General features: G+C 33.3%; 3 protein-coding genes across 3 annotated transcripts; 1 reads left to right on the top strand and 2 right to left on the bottom strand.

The window, feature by feature from the left end:
* The first annotated feature begins 270 nt into the window (after positions 1-270).
* Positions 271-2,625, top strand: LOC114713832 (LRR receptor-like serine/threonine-protein kinase FLS2). Its single transcript, XM_028898505.1, has one exon. The coding sequence runs from the start codon at positions 457-459 to the stop codon at positions 2,386-2,388; it is 1,932 nt and encodes a 643-aa protein (XP_028754338.1). The 5' UTR covers positions 271-456; the 3' UTR covers positions 2,389-2,625.
* Positions 2,626-2,759: 134 nt separating this feature from the next.
* LOC114713834 (uncharacterized) lies at positions 2,760-7,157 on the bottom strand. Its single transcript, XM_028898506.1, has 9 exons — positions 6,794-7,157; positions 5,802-5,882; positions 5,262-5,690; positions 4,681-4,816; positions 4,375-4,537; positions 4,134-4,262; positions 3,832-4,026; positions 3,256-3,378; positions 2,760-3,132 (listed from the first exon to the last, which is right to left on the bottom strand). Exons 1-9 carry the CDS (start codon positions 6,984-6,986, stop codon positions 3,022-3,024), a joined length of 1,560 nt encoding a protein of 519 aa, XP_028754339.1. The 5' UTR covers positions 6,987-7,157; the 3' UTR covers positions 2,760-3,021.
* Positions 7,158-18,974: 11,817 nt separating this feature from the next.
* LOC114713810 (chromosome partition protein Smc) lies at positions 18,975-22,312 on the bottom strand. The gene is made up of 11 exons (XM_028898486.1): positions 22,233-22,312; positions 22,115-22,159; positions 21,931-22,032; positions 21,702-21,812; positions 21,258-21,432; positions 21,095-21,151; positions 20,707-20,843; positions 20,547-20,606; positions 20,382-20,459; positions 19,869-19,942; positions 18,975-19,326 (listed from the first exon to the last, which is right to left on the bottom strand). The coding sequence occupies exons 1-11, from the start codon at positions 22,308-22,310 to the stop codon at positions 19,263-19,265; spliced, it is 981 nt and encodes a 326-aa protein (XP_028754319.1). The 5' UTR covers positions 22,311-22,312; the 3' UTR covers positions 18,975-19,262.
* Positions 22,313-23,929: the final 1,617 nt, after the last annotated feature.

Below are 23,929 nucleotides of genomic sequence, written 5' to 3' on the forward strand. Positions count from 1 at the left end.
AAAAAGGATAAAAAATTTTAACATCTCAAATAGTACTTCAATTTTTTTAAAAAAAAAGTATAATGAAATTTTCAACCGATCCTTGACAATCGGGCAAAAAAGATTCCGTGACAATAACTGCCAACAGAGAAAGTGCACCTGCGCACACGGGGTATCAAAAACACTGTGGGGAGACGAGATTTGTGGCGCTTATCCAGATAATTATCAAATGGCCCATTCTTTGAATTCCTTGACACTAAACATTATTAAAGGCATCATGAGTAAGGGACAGCATGCTTTTGAGCGTCAAAACTTTAAAAGGAGAATAAAAAGATGAGCAAAAAGAAAAAAGTTGTACGTTTCTGAGCAATGCTGGTTGTTTTGTTCTTATCTATTGGAACTATTCGTCAGAATGAAACACAAACCAAAATCCATTAGTTCCTTTTCAGATAGAGCAACTCCATTTGCTAGCACAAAATGAAGTATCAGTTGATACGGTTTATAGTTACTCTGTTTATTATAATCACAAGTGGAAGCGTGAGAGGAAGTACGGAAGCTTGCAATGCCAATGACTTGGAAGGTTTAATGGGTTTCAAGAATGGGATTCAAATGGACACTTCTGGACGCCTAGCAACGTGGGTTGGCCACAACTGTTGCCAATGGGAAGGTGTTGTCTGTGAAAATGCAACCTCCAGAGTCAGTGAGATAAACCTCGCAGGATTCATTTCCACAGGTGATGATTTGTCTCAAACCCAGATGAAGGGCTTGCTTTCTCCTTCCATAACGCTTCTTACCTCTCTTAAAGTCTTAGATCTTGGTGGTTTAGCTGGTCTCAGTGGGACAATTCCACAAACAGTGGGTGTCCACTTGCAAAATCTCCAAAAGCTCCGCCTTTACGGCAACAACTTGACTGGTCCAGTACCAGAAAGCATTGGTGAGTTGTCAAATCTTCAAGAACTGGCTTTGCATGAAAATGGGTTATCTGGGTCAATCCCTTCAACCCTGGGAAGCCTGAAAAATCTCAAAAGGTTGCTGCTTTATACGAATCATTTTTCAGGTATAATGCCGGACTCACTTGGTAATTTGACTAGCTTAGAGGAATTGGATGTTCATGGCAATTCTTTAACTGGTCATATACCAGATAGGATCGGTCAGATGCAAGCTCTGGAGAAGCTTGATCTTTCTAACAATCTTTTAAGTGGCAATATACCTGCTTCACTAACCAATTTAACTGCCATTTCACTTTTATACGTGGACACCAACCTTCTCGAGGGGAACATCCCATTTCCCTCAAGATCTGGTGAAATGCCTTATCTGAAATTCTTAAGGCTCCATAGTAACCATCTCAATGGGAATATACCTTCCAGTTTTGGCTATCTAGTTTCCCTCCAGAGAGTTTCGCTCTCAAACAACAAGCTTGAAGGAGAAATACCTTCTAGTTTGAGCAATTTGCAATCTCTGACAGAACTTTATCTCAGTGACAACTTCTTATCTGGCCAGATCCCAAAATCAATAGGACAACTCTCTGAGCTTATAATGTTTAACATTTCCAATAATCTAATTGAAGGACCATTGCCTCAAGAGATGTCATCCCTTCAAAATGTGCAAACCCTTGATCTGTCTTTCAATCATCTGAACCTCTCTTCCATCCCAGAATGGCTTGCAAATATGCCATCGCTTTCTCGTATTTACTTGGCAGGTTCTGGAATCAGGGGTCGTATTCCGGACTTTTTGCAAACAGCCGATAGTCCAATTCAGGAATTGGACTTATCAATGAACTATCTCAGTGGAGCCATACCCTCCTGGATTGGAACCCTGGACCAGCTATACTTGCTAAATCTCTCAAGGAATTCACTTGATTCAAACATCCCTGATTCTATTTCAAACTTGAACGATCTGGGTGTTCTTGATCTTCACTCAAATAAGCTAACAGGATCCGTGAATCGAGTTTTTGAAGCACAAGGGGTTTCTGGGGGATCGCTGACATACATTGATCTTTCTGACAACAACTTCTCAAGTGGGATTGAAGATATTGGCGTGGGAGGGCAACGTGACATTCAGTTTCTGAATTTGTCTCACAACATTCTGAGAGGCAGATTACCAAGTTCTATTGGGAGTTTGAAATCAATTCAAAGTTTGGATTTGAGCTTCAACGATTTAGCCTCCAACTTGCCGGAGATATTGGCAAATCTAACCTCGTTAGAGAGATTGAAGCTGCAGAAGAATCACTTTACAGGCAACATACCCAGTGGATTTCTGAACCTGAGAAACCTGAAAGAACTGAATTTATCAGACAATTCTCTTGAAGGGGAAATTCCAGAGGGCAAACCTCTGATTGACTTTCCCGAGACTTCTTATTCTGGCAACAAAGGCTTATGTGGGAGGCCTCTCGTTCCCTGTAAGACCTGAGAATTGCCGGATGGTTTTTCTCTTTCCTTGCCAGAAATTGTCAGATAACATTGGAACGAAAACTTAAGGGTTGGATTGATTTGTAATGAACCATCATGTTTAAATTATCCAGAAACATTTTGATTTGGTTTATTTGTCGCGCAAAATTAGGAAGTTGAACATCCACTTTTTTCCCCTTGCAGAATGGAGAGAACTTCTGTAATTATATCTTTGGTTAATTTGATGATATTTGGTTAATGGGTCGAAGATTACTGTATCGACAATGCACGATGTTTTTATTAAGTTGCTTTCACACTGTAACGCGTCGAACTGCTAAAAAGAGGTTAACTTCTGGGATCCAAGTTTGACGAGCAAGACAAAGGAGAAACCCGTCCAGGCAAAAAACTTTTCTTTTTTATAACCCTACCCAAATGAATTAATTCATAACTAACAATAAGTTTGAAGTAGTTGAAGGCATGGACCCTCCTTGACCGTAATATCAGCAGCCATCCCATCATCACACGCTTGGATTCTCTATAATTGAAAGATGACAGGATTTTTTCTACCAACGAACACGAATGAAAACAAATGCATTTTCAAAACATGATTTTCTTTTAATGGACCACAACTCTGGGATTCAAACGTTGTTGAAGTTTACATTAGATGATCTTGAGTTACTCCAAGTTGCTGATATCTCTTGTAGTCAATTCCGTTTAGTCTAATACAACATAAGATCTGCTCTGGTAGCTCCTCCGGTTTGTTCCCCTGTTATTTAATCACGATTATCATGAGACTTAAAGATGATTTAGGTTCATCAAAAACACAAATTAATCCATGTCAAACATTTTTTCTGCCGCAAACTTCAGAGCCGGAAAACTAGTTAGCTACCTGAATTGTGAGACCAACGTCTAGAATGCAGATCGTTAATCTGTCTAGGAAAGCTTCAAAGCCTTTTCTGGAGATATAACTGAATCTATGCATATCCAAATCAATCTCAAAGTAATTTTCTCCCTGCAAAAATTTCATATCTGGGTTAGCTGATTCAAAAAACAGCGACAGCAACAGTTAAAGTACCACGCGTGTGTGTGGGTCTATGTCTGTCTTTAGTAGGGAAATGACACCACTTTAATTTGCGGGCCAAACTTAAAGGCGTCATAAAGAATCCACAAAAGATACTGCCAATCAAACAAGGATAAGGAGCCCACACACAAAAAATAGTAACTTGAATTTTACTTGTTCAGATTTTTGTCACGTCTTCAACTAGGAAAACAGTTTCCTTTCTGTGTCTTTTGCTTTATCCTCTTGTGAGAATGAACTGTTAAATTAAAATTAACCGGTGAAACATGTAGTTTCAAAAACAACAATACACAAAGCATTATCTAGGTCTGTTATAGATATTCTTAAGGACAGTCAGAGAAAATTATATTAGTTGGAAAAAATTATAATGGGTCAATAAAGGCATACCGTGTAAAACTCATGCTGAGGACGAGAAAGAACAGGTTTCTCATTATAAGCCTGCATAAGCTTTCGTTCTGCTGCACTCAAATGAAGATCTTCCACGTTGGCAACACGGCCTAAAATTTTCAACCTTTCTCGGAAGGGTGCAATTGTGTCTACGGGGAAGCCCTTCACCTTCTCAACTTCATCATCCATTAATCTCTACAAAAGGGCATGGATGGAATTCAGGTTCAGCATTCCCATCTCATCAGTACACAGTTGTTAGAAGGTTAAGAAAGAACGAAAGAAACTGAGACTTTGAGACATACTCTGATGTTTTCTTGGAAAGCAGGTGGAAGTTCCTTCGAGTAACTGTTAGAAAGCTTAAAGTACAACACAAAACTCATTCCTTCCCCATCAATTTCACCTTGAAAAAGCGTGGTAGGATACAGTGGAATCTGAAGAAATCCACAGAACATGAGTTTCAGAATGAAACGAAGGGTTTTCTATACGAATATAAACAATTCATAGGAATAAAAATATAAGAGAAATTTAGATGAAATGGTGCACCTGAACGTTGACAACAAGTATAGTTGGAAGTTTAGCAGAAGAATTCATGGCCGGAAGGTCCACAAACCGAGCTATATGGTGCACCTTTCGTGGGGATAAAAATACATCAACACCAAATGGATAATATGCAGAAAAGTTGGGAGCAAAGTCCTTCTTCTTATCCCTGCCATGAGCAACATCAATAATCAGGTGAAACGTAATTTTACCACAGATTGCACAGTTTATACCCTTCACTGATTTGTTTACATATGATGCAGGGCAGGGAAGTGAAAAAAAACGAAAGAAACTATAGTTAACGATGCTTACTTGAAATAATTCACTCCTCGTACTTTGAACGTGCTTGGGTCGATGTGTGACCAACAGTCAAGCATTTTCTTGTCCACTGGACAGAAGGGTACCTGCGAACCTGCTATTGGTCTTTGCAGAAGTGTCTTGGAGGAAACTGAAGACCAGAAATAGAACAGACAGATGAATTAGAAACATTATAATACTCTTTATTGATCCATTAAAACCTTTCTTCAGAAAAATCTAGTCCACTAACATCACTTGTTAAGAGACAAGAATGATACCAATGAAAATGAATAGAGACCAGAATCTAATAAAGAGAGCTTAAAATATCAGAAGCTTCTGACACTCTATCGAGAACAGATCAGTTTCATTTGACAACCTCATATTGCATTTTCATACTAATGAAATCATTTAATTATCCATTTTGGGCACATATGGAAAACAAATTTTCTTTCAGTTACTGCAGGAAACTTTAAAGGCAAACAATGACTTGAAGATATAGACTGAAAAGAAAGTCTCCTACATGCAATGTTGTGGCAAGCTATGAATGCAACAATGACCAGTAATGAAAAGTTGCGGTTCTGAGAATTTTAACTCACGTAGGTTAGCATTGCCAAGCCCTTCTTTCCATTTAAAGGGTAGTTTTGTAGGAGCCTTTTTCCTTGTACTAGGAGGACTAGAACTCGATGATCTCCTTTTTTCAGTGGAAGGAATGGTCGATGCAAGACAGGGCAGACAATTGTTGGGAAGAATCCCACAATGGTCCATAAGTCCATCATCCTTGTTGGAGTTAGCATCCACTGAGGAGATTTCATCAAGAAATACAGGTTGATTTACTTCATTCATACTTCCATCACGTTTACAATGCGAATCATTGTCATCTGAACTAATAATCCGAACATTAGAAGTTCCGGATGCTTCTGATAAATCCCCCAGTTTCTGAACCTGATCAGTTGAACCTCCATGGCTGCCATCTCTCAATTGAAAACCAGATATGGTTCCTACTTCAGTCCCATTCAGCGATACATCTACAAGATAAAAATTATACGTGATTGTCCATTTTCATAGGTAAATATTTCTGATCCATCAAACAGGTAAAAATCCACAGGTAATTAATTGGAAATTTTTCAAAATCATACCATCAGGAACACTTTTGTAGTCATCATCACAGTCAGAGTCAAATATTGCAGATGAGTCAAACCATGCCTCCTCAGTACTTCCTGGTGGTACACATAAGTATTCCATCAAGGGAAAGCAAGAGTAAGGATTATTATAAAATCCAAACTAATTGGTACGTAGACAGATACGTTGATCAAAAGAGCAACTAAAGAAAGAGAAAGTAAATGCAACAACCAACTGGTGGAACAAATCCTTCAAGGCCACTTATTCAGAGACATTACTGTGAACTAAAGTTTCAATATTACTAATCTACCCATAGCCTTGTTTTACCCTTCTTCATTCCAATAATTGGATTTCAACGCCTCCCTGACCTCATATAAAGAGGAAAATGAAAGCTCTTAGCGTTATTTATAGTAAGCAATGATACAGACAATAGGGACCACAAGCTATTTCCAGATTACTCTGGCTCAGATTTTCATGGAAATGAAGTTCCTGAGCATAATATCCATCACAGATGTTGACGTTACTTCCAAGTTCTGAATAAAATTAGCTCATTAAATTTCTGTTTCAGCTCAAGCTTTTATGATAAAATCTCATCTAACTTCAGCCTTACAGTAAATTAGATTCTATTTATCCATCATTATGACTCAAACAAAAATGCCGCAACCTTCAGAGCTTAGGTTAAACACTATACCGGTATCAATTATCAAAACCGTATCTATCTATGTTATTCAACTGTTTAACTCCTAAAGAAATAAATTAGCGTTAGTTTTCCACAGTGATTAAACATTGCATTACATGCCGAGACTCAGAGCAGAGGGAGATGAACTCCCCTGCTATGCCTGAGCTTACACTGCAACCATGCAGAGACATGAAACAGTATCAGCAAATTTCTTCAACAGAACAGTAAAAACATTAAGGAATTCCAATATTGGAACGCAATTGACAAGCTTTGAAGGTTTCAGCTGAGAATCATTTTGCCAGAAAATGGAGTGCGAAGAAAGAAATGAACCTTGGAGAGTGGGGTTGGCGAAGGAGCGATGATCAGGTAAGCCAGGCACGTCAGGTTTGTCCAATGATCCTTTGGCTAGCCGAGATGACACTCTTCTTCTGAATCCATCTCTTCTTCTTTTGCGAGTCTTCTTCTTGGAGGAACTCAACCTCCCTCCCACACAGCCCTGATGCGTTGAAGCACACGCGCCCATACCATAAATATCTCCTGCCTCAGATCCTCATCTCCATTGCAGACAAGGAAAAGGAAAAGGGGAAAAAGGGGTGGAAGCTACGGGTTTGTTTGTTGAGGTAGGAAGGAGAAAGACAACGTCATAATGAACCCCAATAAATTAAAAAGCCAACCCAGAAGAAGGAAAAGAAAAATTCAAAAGCGAAAAGAAAAAAAGAAAGGATTTTTCAACTTGAGAAGGCAACCAAATATTTTTACACAGTGACGGCACTTGTCGTAGTCGGTAGCAGCGTAACAAGGCATCAAAACTTGCTGCCATATGGGTGGGGAAGAAGCATGGCTAAGTGGGGCGAAGGAGAGGACCCCATGTAACACAGACGCAAGCCACGTGGCAAGACATGATAAGCTGAACGTGTGGGAAGCCTGGCTCTGAGGTTTGTGGACCACCTTAAATTATAGGGAAAATTTCACTGTAGGACCGCAGAAGACAATTAATCTCAAAGAGCCCCTAAAACTTTCTGAAATCTCACTGCAGGACCAAGGGGCCAATCTGATATTAATTCTACAAATGAAATGACGTCACTGCCCCTAGTAGGAGGGAACAAGTGCGGGAGAGTGCATTTGCAATGAGAACTAACCAATTTGCAGAATAAATACATATGTTCACACGTGGAATCAGTCCGTTCACATGTGGACTGGTTCATCTGATGCATGCGTTCGTGAGGAAACAAGTGTGGGAGATGCATTTGTAAGGGGAACTAGCCAATTTGCAAATGAAATATATATATTCACACGTGAAATCAGTCTGTTCACATGTGGACTGGTTCACTTGATGCATGCGTCCGTGAAGGAACAAGTGCGGAAGAGCGCATTTGCAAGGGGAATTAGCCAATTTGCAGAATAAATACATATATTCACATGTGGAATCAGTTCGTTCACATGTGGACTGGTTCACCTGATGCATGCGTCCGTGAGGGAAAAAGTGCGGGAAAGTGCATTTGCAAGGGGAACTAGCCAATTTGCAGATGAAATACATATATTCACACGTGAAATCAGTCCGTTCATATGTGGATTGGTTCACCTGATGCTAAGGGTAGTGGCGTCATTTCGTTTGTGGAATTAATATCAGATTGGCCCCTTGGTCCTGCAGTGAGATTTCAGAAAGTTTTGGGAGCTTTTTTAGATTAATTGTCTTCTGCGGTCCTACAATGAAATTTGCCCTAAATTATACATACGGTGAGGCTGCGGTCCTTTTGGCGTTTATTTGACGTCGTTTCACACTCTCATGTAAAAAAAGGTCATTATCGTTTTCCGATCCATATATGGCCACGCTCGTTCCAAATACTGTGTCTTACATTGCCAGAGTTTGCATCAGTATCGTTAAACTAAATATTTCTAATTGCAGACTCTGCTTAAATATCAGGCGTTGTATCTTTTATATATGGTTAGGGAACCTAAAAGATTGTGAATATTTTAGTAAATATTGTTGAGGTTAACGAGTGATTTGAGAGTTTGAGGAAGGCATGGTTTTCAGGAGCCAAGAGATGACGATGAATCATGTTCGAAAGTATCACCAAAGGGAAAAGGCACTTTTATGTACAGGTGTAGGTAGAGAGGGTCGTACAGGTACAGCTAATTGAAGAGACAACCCGTGTACTGAGACACAGACGAAGAGAGAGAGAGAGAGAGAGAGCGTGTTTTGACAAAGATAGTGTGCCAATCCCAAACGTCATTCTCATGTATGTTCATCTCACGACTCTTGAATTCAATCTTAGGAAGAAAATACGAGATGGCTACGTCTCTCGTCTCTCTGCTCTCTTAATGCGAGGTCCATGATCTTTCACCAAACCTTTTTTTGTTTTTTCAGCCCTATAACATCATTCTCAGTTCTCTTTATTTTTTCATTACAAAAATGTTTGATATTCAGAATCTATTAGGATCCAAAGTATATACTCTTCCGGTTCTAAATATAAAATCATTATACTAGTATGTATAAAGATCTTATATTGAGAACCGAAAGAGTATATCTAGAGAAAGTATCCAATGGGGATGGAAGTAACAAAAGTATGTATGTAAGTGAATTTGATATGATATCTTAACTCAATACCTTGATAAAATAATAAGTTTATACCAGAAAACACCCGTCTAATCTAAATACTGCACAGCCAAGCTTTTTTGTATATGATTCAAGTTCAGTCCACCATCTTAACTCTACATCTCTTGGCCATTTTCTTTTCTCTGGAAAAAAAAAAAAAGGAAGTAAAGAGAAGAATTATCAGTGTGCGGCATTTGAGTGAGTGGTGGAATCTTTTTCTCTTTTGGCCATGGCCAGCAAAGTACGTATGAGGGTATTTGGATCGGGCAAAAGATATTTTTAAAAAGTGTTTTTATGAAAATTAAGACAATTTTTCTCACCTGCTTACTTCATATACTGTAGAATTATTTTTAAAATTATAATTTAGTTTCCACCTTAACACTCCTAAATATAATCTTTATGGTTTGAAGAACATCAAATGAATCAGAAATAATGAGACACTGCTAGGGACTCTTTTTTTTTTTTGGTTACGTACTAGGGACTTTATTTTGTTTCCTGACAAAAACGTTACGATTGTTCATGGACTCTTGTCTTGTGCTGGGACTCATGCCCATTTTTTAGTAGTAATAACAATAATAATAATAATTAATAGTTATATCCACATATAATACTACTTCCGGTGTTTAATATAAGAGTTAGTTGACTGGTTAGTTATTTATAAAAAAACAAACACTGTCTTTTTTAAAATTTCTTGTCAATCAAGTGTATTGGTTAAAACTATCATTATTATAAATACTACTTTAAAAAAATAATAAATAAATAAATATAAAAAATAAAATGAATTAAAATCTTATATTTAAAATCAAAATAAAATTTATATAAGTTCTCATATTATTAAGCACCGGAGGTAATATTGTACCGTGGATCCCAACACCGTCCTTCCTGCGATTTAGTCCACAAACTAAGTTGACGTAGACTCAATAATTTTATACATGTTTTGTTTAATACGAAGGCGTGACTTTCTCTTGTTGTACTCTTGTGACCTCCGTTTTTATTTAAAAAAATGATATTTAAAAAGATTGTTATCAAGTTTTAAATTAAAGGACTAAGCAACATATATCTATATATTTATTTTGATTTGTGGGAGGCTGGGAGCCACGGTTTAGCTTGGCTCAATGCATTTTTGGGTTCTGTGTAATTTTGTCTTTTCGTATATTTAATGCAGGGATTAAGAAAACATAAAACAGCTAAGGTAGCATATAAGAATAATGGAAACTTCGTTTCAAGGGAGGAATCCCAGTTCAAACATATGAAATAAAGGGAAAGCATAATTTTAAAATATATGTTTTATTTAATTATTCCTCAGTTTGTCGATTTTGTCCGGTATATGGAACATTGGATTTATACTAAAATCTTCTTTTGATATACTCCTCTATTTCTATTTACAAGATAGAGTAAGAAGATTTTTCTTAGTCATGTTTATAAGTTATTTTATTAAATTTTTAGTATGAATATACTATTTTGCTATACATTAATTATAATGTAGATAGTTAATTTTTTTAAATGTGTATATATTAAATAAAGGTAAATTTAAAAAGTTATTAGATTTTAATTGAGAATCAATACAGTTTAAGATCTTCTTTTATCTGTGTAAAACAAGCTGAAAATTCCTCATAAGACCAAAAGAGTAATTAGACAAATATTGGCCATCAATTAAACAAAATTTTTAGTGCGAGAATAAGAGAAACGAAGCATATATTAACTAGCATAAAAAATTCGAAAATTATTCGAATATGAGATAATATGGGAATAAAATTAAACACTCTACAAGTGGGTTAAACGGATAAACCAAAAAAGAAAGAGACACTTATCAAAAGCCTTGGATATTTGATTTGTTTTATTAAAAAATTAATAATGCAACTATTTATTGTTATATTTGTAAATTAGTATATTTCCATCTGGCATCAAAGCAAAGCTGTGATTGGTCAAACTGTCAAGGGAAACAAAACTGTGAATCTGAGAAATACTTTGCTCAGAACTCTCTGAAGTCTTTTCGATTCCTGTTGGAAAATGACTTTGCACATTTGTTTTTTAATTAAAAAATGAAGCAAGTGGTAAAGAATATAAAAAACTAAATAAACAAAATGGCCTTCATTATATTCTCTTTAAATGGTTGTTTTTTAACATCATAAACTACCGTCAACATCAATCATCGATAATTCATGTTACATTCTATAATTAATTGATAATTGATGTACATACACATAAACGAATCTTGTTCTAACCATATTATTTTTAGCAAATTCGATTCTTCAATCCAAGCTTTTTGTTCTAGCCAAGTAAAAATCCATGCTTTTTCATTGGCCGAAAACGAATCCAAGCTTTTTGAAAATATACTAAATTACTATATAAAGAGTCCAAATGTTGTTTAATAAGCTCACATGAACATCTGTCCTTGGTTTTAGAATATGTCTTTTAGGTAAATTCAAATTTGCCTGACTAAAATACTTTTCATTAGAAAATATGTAAGAAAGTAGTTTAAAATTAAAGGCAAAAGTATCAGAATTAATAAAAATATTTTTAACTAAAGAAATAAATAAGATGACAAGAAATCATAGCGAAAGAATATATTCCTTTTTTATTAAATACTACCTTCACTCTTTAATATAAGAGCTAGTTGACTAATTTGAGTAGATTAAAGAAACTAATTAAGCTAATTATTTGTAATAAATAGGTATTGTCTTTTCTAACATATTCTTGCTAATCAGGTGTATTAGCTAAAACTATCATTATTACAAAAACTGCTTTCGGAAAAAATAAATTAGAGTTTTATTATTAGAACCAAAATAAAAGTCAAACAAGCTCTTATATTAAGAATTGAAGATAGTACTTATATAAATTTTAAAAATAAATACAAATTACTTTGTAAGATCCATTTATATATATATATATATATATTTTACATCAAAGAGGTTTGATTATTTAATCTATTTTTTGAATTCATCAAACTGGGAGACAACAAGAAGAAGAACCTTGCAAAGCTAACGCATTTCAGATACTGAAAGCACAAACATATTCGATATATTAATTGCCTCAGCTACCAAATACAAACGCAATTGACCTTTCATTTAAAAAAAAGGGTAATTTTTCGGCTCTCTAGAAGCGTATATGCTTAGAATATAAAAAACATGTTTGAAAAGAATAATGAGAGGTTAAGATAATAAGAAGAATATTTGAAGAAGAGGTAAAAACAGTGAAGAATAAAAAGTCAGTCCAGAAGAAGGCAACAGTACAAGTAAACAAGACAGAATTTATGGAGGGTTTGACTGTCTTCTTCTTCTTCCTCACAGACAAGGAAGAATATTAAATGCGCCAAACATGTCAATACAGTCTCTGGTTTCTGTTTTTCACTTGCTGGGTAAAACTGAGTTTATACATATAATTATATATTGGATCTTTAAATATTGGTTTCACAATTATTATTATTATTATTATTATTATTATTATTATTATATATTCTCCTAGATCAAACCAGTTCGTGACTTGGTCAATGCACAGGAACTGTGAACTGTGAAGAAACAGTCCCAAGACAAATCAATGAAAGTGACTAAATCAAGATTTTCCATAATTTTTGTCCCTGATCATCAGACGATGGTGAAGTATGTATGTATATTTTTTAAAAGTTAAATCTCTCGTAAAATTATCTTGTTCTTATCAATGTGGATGAGGTGAAATAGATAAAAGACAAGGATGAAATAATTCAGTAATGCTTAAATGATTAGTACAGAACATACAAGGGTTGTGGTCAAATTTTGAATGGACAAGTAACCACCGGGAGTGAATGGACATAATAACTATAATTAAATTGATTTTATTGTTGCGCTGATTATTGTGTGGGGAAGCAACGTTAATTATTTGATGTACTCCACCAATAATAATAATAATAACAACAACAACAATAACAATAATAATAATAAAAGAAGGTCCAGAGAGGCTACCTCTTCGGCTATAAGTATTCTCATTACTCATTAGATATAGGCAATGCATGTGGTTCACAAAACAAATTAAATATGTGTTTGTGTGTGTACATTTTTTAGGGACCCAAAAACTAATATTATAAAACTAACTTCCTTGGACAAGTAATTGAAACAATCTTGACTTTTTCTTATTTTTAAATTCAGGGAGTTCCAAAAATTAATGCATGGGGATCTCCAATTATTTTTGAAAAAGAAATACATAACTCATAAAATATTAGTATTTAAAAATGAAACTTAAAAAAAATTAATAAAAATCAATTAAATGATTTTCACGTCCATAACTAATAAGTTACTACTTTAGTTTTCCATAACACTGTATCTGCTTTTTTATAAGGAAAAAACTTGGGTCAATTTTCTTAATATTCATTTTATCAAATTCTCTAATCATGCATGATGATGTGTCCTTTTTTAATTTCATGTAGATTTATACTTAAATGCTGTTAAATGTTAATATTTAAAAAATAAGACACATAGTTATATGTGATTAGTGAACTTGACAAAATAGATATAAGTAACTTGATGTAAGTATTATCTTTTTTATAATATATTTGGATGAGAGATTTTTTTATTTTTAATTATTTATAAGATATCATATTGGATATTTGTTACATTTTTTCATATTACGCTTAACTAGTGTCGGTTTATATTTTCTAAACATACCTTTTGGACTTTTCAAATGTTAAATTTAATAGTAGCATCGGTCCTTAATATAAAATATTGTTTGACTTTATTTTAATCCTAAATATAAAATCTCAATCCACTTTGTCTCTAATATTTATACATTTTTTCCAAGATAGTCCTTCTAACAATGATAGTTCTAGCTAATATACTTGATTAGTAAAAATATTTTAAGAAAAACAACACTTATTTATTACAAATAACTAGCTTAACTTTTTTCCTTAATCTTCTCAAATTAGTCAGCTAACTCTTATAATTAGGACCAGAGGTAGTATTTATGTATTTTTTTTCTAACATTGTCCTTCTAATAATAATAGTTCTAACCAACACCCTTGATTAACAAGAATATTTTAGGAAAGACAATATTTATTTATTATAAATAACTAACTTAACTTACTTTCTTAATCTTTTCAAATTAATCAACTAATTCTCATAATTCGGACAGAAGGTAGTAATAGAAAGTCGACAACCTGAAATATTAGCTAGTTCATAGATAAAGTTAATAGGTTTTAAACCTTATCCCAAAGGTGTGTTTGGGTGATACCCCAAACCATGGTTTGGGGATCCAAACCATGGTTTGGGAAATAATCTACCCAAACACCCCCTCCAAAAACCAAAACCATGGTTTTGGGTCAAAACCATGGTTTTGGAAAAAGTAAAATTTTTTTGCTTTTGGAGAAAAAAGGGAGAGTGTGAGGGCTTATATGATATGTATCTTGTTATTTTTTTATAAACATATTTTTTTATAAATATATTTAATCTTATATTTTATAAATATATATAAACATTAATTATTTATTAATTATATTATCTTATGTATTATTAATTATGTTGGTAAAAAATATATTATTAATAATTTTATTCCTTCAAATTAAAATATATCATAAAATCTATTTTTTCTGTAATTATCATATTAACTTATGTCTTTTTTTTTAGTAATTTGTATATATAAAAAGTGCTTTTGATAACAACTATCCAAACACTCTCACTTCTCAAAATCACTTTTTTACAAAATATATTCTTCACAGAATCTATTTTCCTCAGAATCTATTCTCCAGAATCACTTTTCCAAACCACGGTTTGGTTTCATCCAAACACACTAGTTACCAATGAAGCGCGTTAGGAGTTTTTCAAAGATATCATTGGCTGGGACCCATTAAAGATGTGCAATGAAATATACGCAAATCTTTTATGGGGAAAGAAACTAAAGTCCATTGCACAATCATTAAAACCAATCCATAAAGCAAAATCTTGCCCCTGCCAACTAATCAAACAAAAGAAAGCCAAATCCATTATTGTATTTATATTAGTTGGTAACTGAATCATGATGTTGTGGGAATAAATTTGATTAGCATCAAGACAAATCACATAGGTTCTTTATTATCCTAAACTTCACCCTGATTTTTGGATGCAAGCTTTAAACAAATCATTTTGTCCACTTCCTATTCAACTACATAACTAATCTTTACATCCGCTAGAATTGAATATAGTGAAAAGAGTTAGTTCCTAAAAAAGATGAATTAAGGTTTGAATCTCTATTTACAGAAGTATCCATATTTAATACTCGACATTGTTTTGAATATAATTAACTTCAATAGGAGAATAGTTATACGTAGGGAAAAAAAAGTAACTAATCTCTATGTTGTCGGAAGAGCATTTTTAAAATATATTTAAAATAGAACTTCTGATATTTTATTTAATAAACCGGACCAGGCCCAAATCATTTTTCCTCTACAGCAGCGTTGTGCTTGTGGGATCACGAATGAAAATATTTAATTATCCATAGGCCTTAGCTACATGTAAATGCAGAAATTTCACATGTGAATACGACCAAGAAAATAATTTTGTTCCTTATCTAAGACTTAATTGTGATTCTCCCAATTTCTTTTACCGTGTGACAGTTAGATCTTGAAAGACCAGATAACAACTAGATAAAAAATTGTTAAAATAGACGCTGTAAGTATAAGTAAAGATAATAGCTGCTGGCAAAAAAAAAAAAGAAAAGATAATGGCAAATATATAAATCTCAGTTTTAAACCAGATATTTAGGTCTTGTATTACCATGTAATCGACACTTTCATATTTACACTTATATGAATTAATATTTATAAGTTATTTTATGGAAATTCTTTAAAACCCAGTTATAATTAAATTAAATTTAGGAGAATCACTGCGAGGTTTCAAGAAAAATATGATGATAAAAAAAGTTTTAATAACAAATAAGGAATTAGAATTTATTATCATTTTTTATACTGGAACTAATTATTACAAACTACTCAGTTGTTGTTACAAAATTTTTTGGTTAATATATTTATTTCTTAAGATTTTATCATAATTCTTTTATTAAACTTTAAAAAAATATTTTCTTTTGTTTCATTCAGTGGAGCTCAAAGATTGCGTGTTTTGACATTCACAGCGCACAAGTCACAACACAACGCTGTCTTTGGGAGAAAGTGTGGCTTCCTTCAAACTTCTATATCAATCTACTTTGGTAAAGTTAGGCAACTGATGCCCATTTAAGGAGCCCCACGTCTTGTGATATGAAAAGGGAAGAATGAATGAAATTGGGGGGAAAAAATAACTCCCCCTGTTATACATATAACTATTACAAATAATTTTTAATGTAAAAAGGTAATTTTTCTAAATATACTATTGTTCATAGCTAGAGAGACGACGAATGGGAGAGGAAAAATGAATAGAAAAACACATAAAAAAGGAAAACGCTTAATTAGGTGAAATTCATTATATTTATTATGTCAAGTTCTCCGATAATACATGATCGTGTCATTTTTTGTTTCATGTGAATTTATAATTAAATATTACTCCTCTGGTGTTAAATATAAAACTCATTTTGTAGTGTAAATTACACTACAAAGTGGGTTTTATATTTAGGACCGAATAAGTATTAAATAATATTTAAAAATAGGACACATAATCATGTATGATTGAAGAATTTGATATAATAAATATAAGAAACTTGATGTAAGTATTATCTTATAAAAAATTAATTGAAAAAAGAGATAAGAATAACATATACTCCTCTAATTCTATTTATAGGGCAAAGAGAAAAGATATTTTTTGGTCCTATTTATAGGACACTGAAAGAATTTTTTTGCATAGATATATAATTTTACCCTTCATTTATTATTATGTTGACTTTGTTTGCATGAGGTACAATATATATTAAATAGAGATAAAGTTAGAAAGTTGTTGAATTTTAAATGAGAATTAATAAAATTTAAGCTTTTTTTTATCTATGTGAAACATGTTAAAAATAACTTATAAATAAGAACAGAAGAGTAATTATAGGACTAAAAATTTAAAAAAAAATAAATTAAATTTTCGGACAAGTAATTCGGCATAGAAAAATAGTAGGAGGGAGCAGTAATAAATGGGCCGATGAGAGGAGAATCTGCAAACTAGAATAACCATGAGAGATCGGAGGGGGACGTTTTATTTTTTGGTAAGGTTCTGACCAGCATTAAATTCTGAAGTCCAAAACCAAATTCAAAACTCATCATTTGATTAATAGGAAGCCTGGGAAGACTCATCATTGCTTTCCTCTTCACTATACCCAAAGTTTTCCTTTGAATGTGGCCACCTCACTTTCATTTATTTAACTCCACGCTTTGCTGTCCTCTTTAATTGCAGTGCTCAAAGCGGTCAACCAGACAACCATCTTGATCACCCCATATAGGGCTTTAAATTTTCTCTCCATCTATGATTTTCTTTAGATTCCCCACAGATATACTTATCCAATCCTATTTAGTAAGTCATTTTTGTTTTCAATATATTTTATATAAATTAAGAAAAATATTAAATTTTATTAACTCTACTTTAAAGTTTAATAACTTTTTAACCTTATCCCTATTTAATATACATTATATCATATAAGAATAAAGTCAATACAATAATAAATGATAAGTAGAATTGTATATTCATTTGAAAAATTTCTTTCTACCTTGTAAATATGATAAAAAAAAATTTATTCTCTCTCTCTATCATATAAATAGAACTAGAAGAATATATACTATCAAATTAAACATATTTTTTACACACCTATAAAATCATTTATCACTCCCTCCCTCCCTCCTACTCCTCTGATCCACTCTTTTCTCTTCTTCCCCCTCAACTCACTTCGTTCAAGATACAAATTTAGTTTGATAACATGTAAAAAAAAAATACTCTGGTTTTAAATATAAGACTTATTTTATAGGATAATTTATATTATAAAATAGATTTTATATTTAGGATTATAGTAATAAATTCTTTTTTTGAATACAGACGGGAACGAAGAACCTGCATTTCCCAACAAAAACCAAAGGCTATAAAAAATAAAAAAAAAGAACTAAAAGGAAAACCTAGCTAATGCTCCTCTTCAACGTCTAAGAGCAGTAACATCTAAAAAGAAGTATTGTACTCCTTTCCATTAAATAGCACATTAATTATTTATTACAATTTTCTCCTCTTACATCTACGAAGTTGATATAGAAAAATAAAAGTGCCAGTGTGCCACAATAAATAGAAGATTATAAAAAATAGTTAATATAAGAAACAAGAGAAACAGACCATATATTCAAAATCAAATTATATCTTTCAATAAGGGCAAGTTAGAAAACTTCTTAAATGTTTAGTGATTTCCTTGATTTAAAAAATTGTCTTGGTTCCAATAAAAATATTAAAAGTAGTTTATAAATGGGAGCAGAGGGAGTATACAGATATTTAAAAATTTATGGCATAAATCACCTCCAGCGCAGCAAATTTGTCAAACTTTCCAGAAACTAATCAAATTGGGGGATGGGATCATGCTTTATTTTGCGGGGTCTGATGAATCACGTGGGTAGACTTCACGTACTTGTATGGGTTTTCTATTCTTTGGAAGCAATTGGCAGTATTTGCAAGAGATTTCAAACATAGATCTTAAATCTCAGACGGCTCCCCCAGTCAAGTGTGTCCAAACAAAACTTGGATTGCTATGCAATATTTCAATTCTGCGGCTAACTTTCTTTTTTGTTTTCGCAAAGGCCAACTTATTTCCTTTTTGCAAAGAGTTGAACTTCAGCCTCAACATTTTTTGCATTCCCGTTAAATTATTCAAGGAACTTTTGGCATCTCATTTACCTGCATGCTGTTCAAGAAAAGAATTTCTTTCCTTCAATCGCTCTGGTCAACTGATCTGACATCAAAATCAATCGACAATCTTGAATACATTTTTAAAATCATACTAGGAAGAATATTTGACGAATCTCACATAAATAGCTAAAATAACAAAAATTTGCTGACAAATGTCAATTCAGTATATCTGAAGCTGAACCAGCCAAACGCAAAAAATGCAACCCCAGAAGAATTGAATATTTCACTTTGAAGGATAAATTATGTACTCTGACCGCCATAGTTCAAAGGAAGTAAGGAAGTGTTTCTTATGCATACATCTGCCATTCAAATGGATGGTAAATCACATAGATTTCTGTAGATAACTTGAAATGTTAACCTCCGACGACTATGCTAGAATTCAGAGAGGAAAAGCACATACATATCAAACCTGTATTTAAGAGGGTGATTCCACGGGTTCTTGATCATTCTCTTCTTCGTCTTGAGCTACATCTTCCATCCTTGGAAAGGAATTTCCACGTGAGAAGAATGTAACAATTGATTCTACTTATCCATAGCTTTAGAGCCATGTCATCTCTTGTTTCTTGCGCAAACTATACGTCAATTCTCACACAATGACCAATGAATTGTCTCTTAATAATCAATAACTCTGGACATATTAAACTAATTTATGACGTGAATTGTTATTTATAAGTATACATCAATATTCCAAATATTTATTTTCTACAAATTATTTACAATATATCAAAGCTAAAAGACAGGTAAAGCATATAAGGAAGATGCATTTGCTCATTGTGAAGACTGGAATCGGATCTAAGTTCCAGGTCCATTGACGCCCTCAAAATAACGCAAGCTATGTACAGGATATACCAATGAAAACCATGCCCCGCTTGTTCATATTAGACTGAAATTTCAGTACATGATACGGTGGGTCCAAATTTTGGCCACGCAGGCTTATAGGCCTTGCGAGTAAATTTGAATCTAAAGCTTAAAATGCAAACTCAAAATAAATTAGCTGTTACGAGCCAAAAATTGTCTTTACCTGTTTTCTTCAACCTTCATATCCATTCCAGACGCTTCATTATGTTGCAATATTGAACAGAATAAACTTTTGTCCTAGCGTAGAAATAAGCATTGTGCTTAAGAACTCATTGGAAGTAACGATATCTAGAGGGAATGAAGTAAAAACTTTATAGTAAAATCAAAATACTTATCTGGTAACTATGCAGCCAAGGACACTATGTCACTCTATAAAGCACAAGAAGAATTTTACAACTACATTTTCCTTTTAGGGCCATAACAGCTACTTGTTTGAGTATACATTTTTCTCTAAGTGCTAGGTCCAAAAATTGAGTAGGGATAAAGATTTATTTCCAGCGCCATAATTTCCCGGAACACAATTGTCCTCAGGACACATTTGTAAAATACTCTAAATAGACGTAATTTAAGGGCATAATAATTAAATGCGCAACTTGAAATGCTTCATGAAATCCTTAATGAGAAACGAATCTGAACAATCAAAATTTTGTACCAAAGTAACTTTGAATTATATTACCTCCTCATTCATATTTCTGACAGTGGCGTTAATCTTCTGTAGGACGAATCTTAAACTTCCAACTTCATACTGCAATGCCTGTGAACAAAGTATGTTCAGAGAAGTAGGAAAATCTCCAGGATTGACAACTTCAAAATATAATATTGAGAAAACTGAATGCGGAACCTCTTTATCTGAAATTAAGTTCTGTATCATCACGTCCTTTACTGATAAAGTTTTCTGAAGGTGAGGCTTGTTAAGACAAAACTTTAAAATACGCGGACAAAAGTGCATATTATTTTTCTGGTGTTTGGTTCCGATTGTCATTCCTTGCTGGTAAGGATATATCTTCAATTTGAGGTGGGCTATTGTTGCTGAGTTTTTCTGCATCTAGCTTTGCTTCTAACTCTGAGATGAATTTATCCTTTCTTCTCAACTCATCTTCAATCTTTTCCAGTTTATTTCTCGAGTCGGTGATATTCTCTGGGAAAATTCAATTTTTCAGCTAATAAAAAACAGCTAATGTATCTGCTAGTTTTCTTTTTGAATTGCGCACAGGTGTCCTCCTATTCGAAGCAGTCCTATTCAAGGTATGATTGGACACTATATATGTTAGTTTTATTAATTCAATATGCATAAACAATTATTTTCTTTTCTTGTCTTAATAAACAAATATTATGTATACACACTCAACATTCCACATATTAAGATGGGTGGGTAAAAATTTAAATTACCTACAAATGCTTTTTCAAATGTGGAGATTTGATCCATTTTGTTTCTCAACTCAGCCACTAAATGCAGGAAACATAAAAAATGTCAATAGGCAGTGAAACTATAATTTGTCTGAGTGCCCTTAAATGAGAAGGCTTCTGAATAAGAGTTTGGAAAGCCACTTGCCTATTTTCTCTTTTTCATTGACAAGGCTGTGGACGTTATCAACAATTTGCTTGATAGAAAACACCTCCTTCTCTATTGAATTGAATAACAAGAGGTGGGCGTTTATCTTCTCAGAAAGAACGTTGAGCTTTCTATCTTTGGTTTCAATTGAACGTCGCATTTCAGAAGTGGTTTCCTGCACAACAGCAGAGTAGAAAAATAACTAAATTGAGAAAACCAATTGTGCAATTAAGCTTCCCCCCTGGTAGCATGCAATTCATTACGACAGTCATTTTTGTTGCTGTTGCTTAAGTGTTAGCCTTCATTGTGGAATACTAACGCTTAATAGTATCATTGTTTAACAAAGAACAGGGAAATGGTATCGGGCATGACATTAAAAAATAAAATCAGATACCAGCAATAAAATTAATCCCGTTCGTGTTTGAAAAATTACCATATACGAACCTCGTAAGCATGCATGAAATTTTCCCTGGACAAAAGTAGGCTTTGTATGGTATCCTTCAACTCTTTTTGCTGGATTTCAAGCAAAGCATTGTCGTTCTGAAGATAATTCACCTGCAGTTATAATGTTACATTTTAAAACTCCGCATTAGCAAGTAGCAGCTGATAGAATATAACTCCAGCGAACAATCACGTTAATTGGAATTTTTGATTGAAACAAAATGGGAAAAACGCACCCTCCTTCGAGTTTCTGGCACTCTTCTTTGACTGAAGCTAACTCGGCTTGCAGGTCCTGTATTTTTCTGTTATGCTCTTCCTCGCTTTGTTTATGCTTCTGTTTTTACTCTCAATGTCACAATCAGACCAACAGAAAATAAAAAACGGCCAAAAATAACCAATCATATCGAAATGAAAACCTCAATTCCGTGTTGGTGTTGTTCGGCCGTTGTGCGTTCCCTTTCCTGAAAAACTATCAAGTTATTACCGATCTACTGCGCTTAGAACACAGAAAATAGCGGGCAAAGAAATTTTTACTCTGAGCTCCCGAACTTCAGTGACAAGAGCTCGAAGTTGGAGCTTGAACTTGGACAATTTGAGCAATTCCATTACCATTCCCCCGAATTCCCCTCAGCTCGTTACTTCGCGATTTTCATTTGCAGCGTAAACGCGCCAAGACCAACAGGTCAAACTCCGCATCGGGTTTAGGCCCAAAAAACACTCGGGATCGGGTACTTTGGGCCGGAACATGAAACGACGTCGTTACATTTTGGGTTTTTTCCTGCAGTATAGCCCTTTTCTTTTTGGAAACTCTCTTGTGGAAACATATTCTTCTTGTCCTAAATATAAAACCCTTGTACATACTAGTATAAAAATTTTATATTTAGGATCGGAGGAGTATATGAAATGTAGCTGTCTTTATAAAATACTACCTCCGAAGTTTAATATAATAGCTCATTTAATTTTTATTTTGGTTTTAAATATAATACTCTAATTCATTTTATTTTTTATATTTATCTATTTTTTTAAGATAGTCCTTATAATACTAGTAGTTGTAGTTAATATATTTGATTAGTGAAAATATTTTAAGAAAAATACTATCTATTTATTACAAATAACTAACTTAACTGATTTTTTTAATTTACTCAAATTAGTCAACTAGCTCTTATATTAAAGACAACAAGTAGTATAAGAGCCATTTAACTAGTTAGAGTAGATTAAGAAAGTTACAAGTTGGTTATCTATAATAAATAAGAGTTTTTTCCTTAAAATACCTTTACTAATCATGTATATTAATTAAAACTACCATTTGATAAAACTTTTAACAAATACAACTATTATAAATACTATCTTTAAAAAAATAGACAAATATAAGAGACAAAGTGAATTGAAATCTCCTATTTAAAATTAATTTGTTGCCAAATTAGCTTTTATATTAAGCAAAGGAGGCTGGAGATTATGTTTCCAAGAAGTACAAATTTATACTCCCTCCGTTCCTTATTATAAGAGACATTTGATGCTTATGGCATGTTCCTATATATAAGAGACACTTACAAGTTGTCTCTACTTTTTTGTGTTGATTTACTATTTTACCCATATTTATTATCTCCAACTCACACTCTCTCTCCCTCCCACTTCTCTTTCTTTGAATAATTTAATTTTCTCTCTCATACTCTCTCTCCTTATTAATGAGGGTATTTTTGGAAAAAAATTATACTTTTTACACATTAATTGTTCTTAACTAATTTTAACTGTTTTTTTGATCAACGTATTTCGGTTATTTGTCTCTTATAATAAGGAACGGAGGGAGTAATTGACTTATACATACAAGCTGTTTCATTTGTTATTATTGTTATCTGTGTACTGTGCATTATTAGATTTTGGCGGCTTTGGAGCGGATTTTGGCGTGGATATATGGTTTAAATAACGTAATTCTTATAAGATTCTTAAACACGTTAAACGAACGTCCTTTCCACAATTGTGAAACACGGTAGTAATATGGATAGGCCGAATCGTTGTCCTTGGATCGTCTCGTGTACGAAATTGCATGTCAATATATCAACGTTTACAAACTCAAATGTTCGCTTTATCAATTTTTTAAAATATGTTGTCATTATATTTAAATTTAACTAAAAGCCATACATTATTTCATGCGGAAAAAATCAAAATTAAAAACACGATTTTTAATTAGGCAATATCATCATTATACTCACTCCAGAACTTAAAAGCTAAAT

Source organism: Neltuma alba, unplaced genomic scaffold (assembly GCF_004799145.2).
Source record: "Neltuma alba isolate B1F8T4 unplaced genomic scaffold, ASM479914v2 tig00011475_pilon, whole genome shotgun sequence".
NCBI classification, from domain to species: Eukaryota; Viridiplantae; Streptophyta; class Magnoliopsida; order Fabales; family Fabaceae; genus Neltuma; species Neltuma alba.